Here is a 4,827-nt window from a genome sequence, read left to right on the forward strand (position 1 = left end):
TACCATAACATCTTGAGACGACTGGGGTTATAATCTTTAAAAAAAACAACCAACCAGGTTTATATCAATTACCAACTATATCCAACGCCATAATAGAAGAAGATCGCAACCTGTGTTGTATTCATTTGTTTCAGTGTATATAGATATATATCACCAATAAGAATATCGCCAACCAACGATGAAAAGAGTGACATTTAGGGTTTGTTAACAATCATAAAATTGAGCAAGATAAGCCAGTGCTTCAGAGTTGTTGTTGCATACTTTCCATAATGATGAAACCTCTCCTTTAGAGACAGTCCCCCAATCTTCACATACATCCAGAAACTCCAGTAGCTTTGAATAGAAAGAGTCATAATTCATCAATATAAATGGGACCGGTAGCGCTGAACCAATTCTCTCTAACTGAATCAATGCAAGAATCTCGAAAGCCTCGTCTAGGGTTCCAATCCCTCCTGGCAAAACTATGACACCCGTTTTGTCCTCATTACTAGCTCTAACTGCCGCATCAACTAACCCATGTTTTCGTGCAGAAAAAAACCTACATATACAGGTCGAGAAACCCACACGGAAGTAATCAGACTTTGATCTGTTGTATCGAACCAATTTAATAAACTAGTCGTGTTCAGGTTGACCTGCTTAATTAAAGGGATCGTGGTGTACATGTTGACTTGTTTAACTTTTGTTAAGTTAGACACTTCGACCCATCAATCTGTTTACAACCCGTTTCCTCAATTTATTACAACTCACCAACATGTTTACAAAATACAACTTAATTGCAGCCCAACAACTTTTTTGATTCATTTAGACAAAGATGTTAAACGAGCAGTGTAGTTTTGAGTGTGCCTGGATTAGGTTGATGATATCTTTCATACGACAAAAATACATGGGTCGTGTTTAGGTTCAATTATTCAACCTACCCACCCTGCACAATTGTCACCAGGGGCGGCCCTGAGGGTGGGCGGGGAGGACCACCGGCCAGGGCTCGATATTTCGAAGGGCACGTTACTTAAAAAAAGAAAACCCGATATGTATTTGTAAAAAAAAAACTTTTTAATAGGGTATACCATACAAACACCAACATAGGCCCACTTACAAAACTATTCTTATTGTTTAGATTAGTTAATAGTCCATTGACATTCGGTTTAGACCTTTAGTGAGCCCGATTCCCAATTTCGTTAAGGTCTAAGGGCACGTTTTTTTTCGAGTTCGAACAGTGTATACGAATTCTCAGGGCCGGCCCTGATTGTCACCCCTAGAAATGAGAAATTAGTGTTCACCTGCATGTAAGGTAAGAATGAGAAGGAAGATAGGGATGGAAATTAGTGGATGTCCATTCATTAGCTTCTTTACCAATCTTGAACCCAGCAACTGGCTTTCCTGCTTGAAGAGCACCTTGAGTGGCAGCATCCATGAGCCCTGGTCCAGCCCCTGACCATGAGGTACACCCCAAGAGGTTCGCCACCTTTAACAACATCACAATCGAATATTTTAAAAATCATTTGTAAATAAAAAAGGCATTTTACATATGTATGTCGGAATCTTGCCTCTTTCGCCAATTCTTGTGTTTGGATGTAATGAGTGTGACCGGGGCCCATTCTTGCAGACCCCAGGTACACTACTCCTCTGCCGAGTCTTCGTATCAGCTCATAGCACAATTCGATCTCCTTCTTCACCTTCATTCATACACAGCCATTCAACGAATGACGATTCCCAAAGAATGTAAACCAAGGAGGTTTTTGGTTTGAAAAGGCGAGACCTTGGTTTAAAAAAGCGAGCTTAAGGCGCGCTTAAGGCGTGAGGCGCCCGAGGCGCCCATAAAAACGCTTTTTTTCACATAAAGCGCTAAAGTACATGAGGCGCTATGAAGCGGGCTTAAAGCGCTAGTATTTCGAGGCGTTAGGCGGCTGAGGCGCCATTCTGGGCTGGTTTTATAATGTTTGTTGTATAATTAAAAAGCCCACCAACATGGGCCTAATTTAAAGAATATATATCCAAGAAAAAAGCCCACCTGCGACCTGCTTTTAAAAACAGATTCTATTAAGTCTAAACCCTAAAAAAAATCACGCTGGTTGCTGCTTCTTCTTCTTCTTCACGCTGCTGCTGCTGCCTGCTTCTTCTTCATTGCTGCCTGCTTCTTCTTCACACTGCTGCTGCTGTCTGCAACTTGATTTCTGTTTAGAAATCATACTGGCCTCAGGATCAAATAGCTCTACTGCTGCCTCGGGAAAGTCCTTCTCATCGGAAAAGACTATTTTTATGTTTATGTTTTAAGTGTGTTTCGATTTTAATTTATGTTTTAACTATGTTTTTTATGTGTTAAGTGTGTTTTTTAATCATGTTTTTGTGTTTATTATTGATTAACAAGTAGAATAGGTCATATTGATGTGTACAATATTTTTTTTATTTTTTTTTTATTTTGAGCGCTTCGTATACGTGAAGCTCTCGCTTCGCGCTTGAAGCTTCGCTTAAAGCTTTTGGAACCAAAACGCTTCAGAGCGCTTCGCGCTTTTTTAAACCAAGGGCGAGACACGCTCCAAGGCATTTTAGTCCAAAAAACAAGGTGTGAGGCGCGCGCCTCATGTGTACAACCACTAAATAAGCTTTATTTACAAGCAGAAGAAGAAGTTGCATATCTCTCATTTGTTTTACACATAATAAACCTATTTATGAAGCAAGCAAATCTTTCATAATTTTTCCAATCCTTAGGTTGTTTCTAGATCCTACTAACTCCATTTTTGCCCGTGAGGTGTGAACCTCGTCAAGGCCTTGCATTTTTAAACCAAGGCACATTAAGGGGCTGTTTGGTAACTTCTGAATGGTTAAGTGTTGAACCAGTAAGAGATCTGAACCATTAAGCGTTGAACTAATAAGAGGTTCGAACCATAGTTATTAAAGGCGTTAGGCGCACTCAAGGCGCATAGGTCTCGCCTGTGGCCTAGGCACAAGGTGCAAAAAAAACGTGGGTCTGAGAAAAAAAATGCACAACAAAAAAAACTTAAAATATTTTTATATAATAGAAAATTATAGTATTATACTATTCTTCAAATAAAATAAAACTAAAGTATATCGTCTATTTAGTACCAAAAGTTATAAATGCTTGTTTATAAGTGTAGAAAAATAGTTTTCGTTAGCTGGAATCTTGCCAGAATTTAAAGAATTTGGCCGGAAACTCTCCAGCATCTAGGAATCTCATTGGAATATGCGCATGAACCATCATCTGGAGAATTAAAGCGCAATTGCCTTGACTAGGCGCAATTGCCTCGACTTGCTAGGAAACTGGGCCTAGGCGCAAGAGGCGATGACTTTTAACAACTATGGTTCGAACCATTAAAAGACAATATAATGATTAACCATTCTGAGGCAAATGTCTAACCAATTCAGATTAGAGGTCTTAACCATTCAGACTCAATATAATACTTAATCATTCGGAGGCAAATGACTGAACCATTCAGACATCTGGTCACGAAACAAACACTCTTAACCAGTAAGAGGTCAGAACCATTAAGAGCCTCTTTAAGAGCTAAACAAACAGCCCCTAAATGCGTCTGACTAATAATATTGTTCTTGTTTACAGAATCAATGATTTGGACAAAAATCTTTCCTATTCCAAAATGCGAAATTAAGTAGGCAAATACAAATTCAATAATCATGATAAGGTCGTACGGACCTCGGTGGAGCTACTTCTTTCAGTATCGGCTTGGAGGTTGGAAGACGAAACCCTATGCGGCTTAGAAAATCGTACAGTGATCGGACTTTGGCAATGAATCTTGAAATCCCTTTGACGATGTGAGTGTGACTTCCATGGCGGCGGATTAACAAGACCCAGAGAAGATGACCAAAACCCCATTAATATTATATTATATTTATCAACAACAACTCCAATCGGGAATAACGGTATCAGCCTTCCTTCCTTCCTTCCTTCCTAAACTACACAGGAGATGATGCTCTTGTGCTGCTCTTTGTTTTCTTTTTTCTTTTAAGTTAGAATTTAAATATCGTTTTCAGGTCCAAAAAATTTTCATCGTTGTCATTTTAATTTACAGCCTTAACTTCATCCATTTTTATGTTAATAAAAAGGGCAATTCGGTCATTTTATATGTAATTCTATTAATTAGAAAGGCAATTCAGTCACATAAAATGACCGAATTGCCCTTCTCTTTAACAGAAAAAATAGATAAAGTTAACCCAGTTGACTAAAATAGCAACGGACACGGTGAAACCTTTTTGGACTCACATGTGAAAAATGAAATCTTTGGACTAAACTGACAAAATAGCCCAAATCACACGGACTAAAATGACATTTAACTCAATTTAGAAATATTGAAACTACCAACAAAAATCCAATATCCATTAAAACTCTCAAAAATTAATCTCCAAATATAAAAATTCGAGTAAACCCTCATTTTGATCCCTGAGGTTTGGTCACTTTTGCCACTTTAGTCCAAATTTGAAACCTTTTGCATCTGGGTCCCTGTGGTTTCATTTTTTTGCCATTTTGGTCCAAAAATGAAATCAACTCATATTTCTCAAATTAAATTCTGGTTTTTTTCCTTTTCCTTAAAGGCAAAATGGTCATTATGAGTTTTATTATAACAAATTATTAATTAAAATTATAAAATTAATTAACTCCTCTCTCAACTTACTCTCTCTCTCCCTCTCTCTCTTTCTCTCTATCCCCCTCTCCTCTCTCTAACACCACCGCCACCATGAGCTCCACCGTCGTCACCTTGATGATCCGCATTGCAAATCTCCTCTTCGATATACAGCTGAATTCTCCACACTTAATGAAAATATAAGTTTGAGGTAGGATAGAAACTTCCAGAAAAC

General features: G+C 38.3%; 1 protein-coding gene across 1 annotated transcript; it reads right to left on the minus strand.

Moving 5' to 3' along the window:
- Positions 1-93: 93 nt before the first annotated feature.
- LOC118490350 lies at positions 94-4,002 on the minus strand. Its single transcript, XM_035987933.1, has 4 exons — positions 3,668-4,002; positions 1,545-1,673; positions 1,278-1,462; positions 94-538 (listed from the first exon to the last, which is right to left on the minus strand). The coding sequence occupies exons 1-4, from the start codon at positions 3,845-3,847 to the stop codon at positions 205-207; spliced, it is 828 nt and encodes a 275-aa protein (XP_035843826.1). The 5' UTR covers positions 3,848-4,002; the 3' UTR covers positions 94-204.
- Positions 4,003-4,827: the final 825 nt, after the last annotated feature.

The sequence above is a fragment of the Helianthus annuus genome, chromosome 3 (assembly GCF_002127325.2).
Source record: "Helianthus annuus cultivar XRQ/B chromosome 3, HanXRQr2.0-SUNRISE, whole genome shotgun sequence".
Classification (NCBI taxonomy): domain Eukaryota; kingdom Viridiplantae; phylum Streptophyta; class Magnoliopsida; order Asterales; family Asteraceae; genus Helianthus; species Helianthus annuus.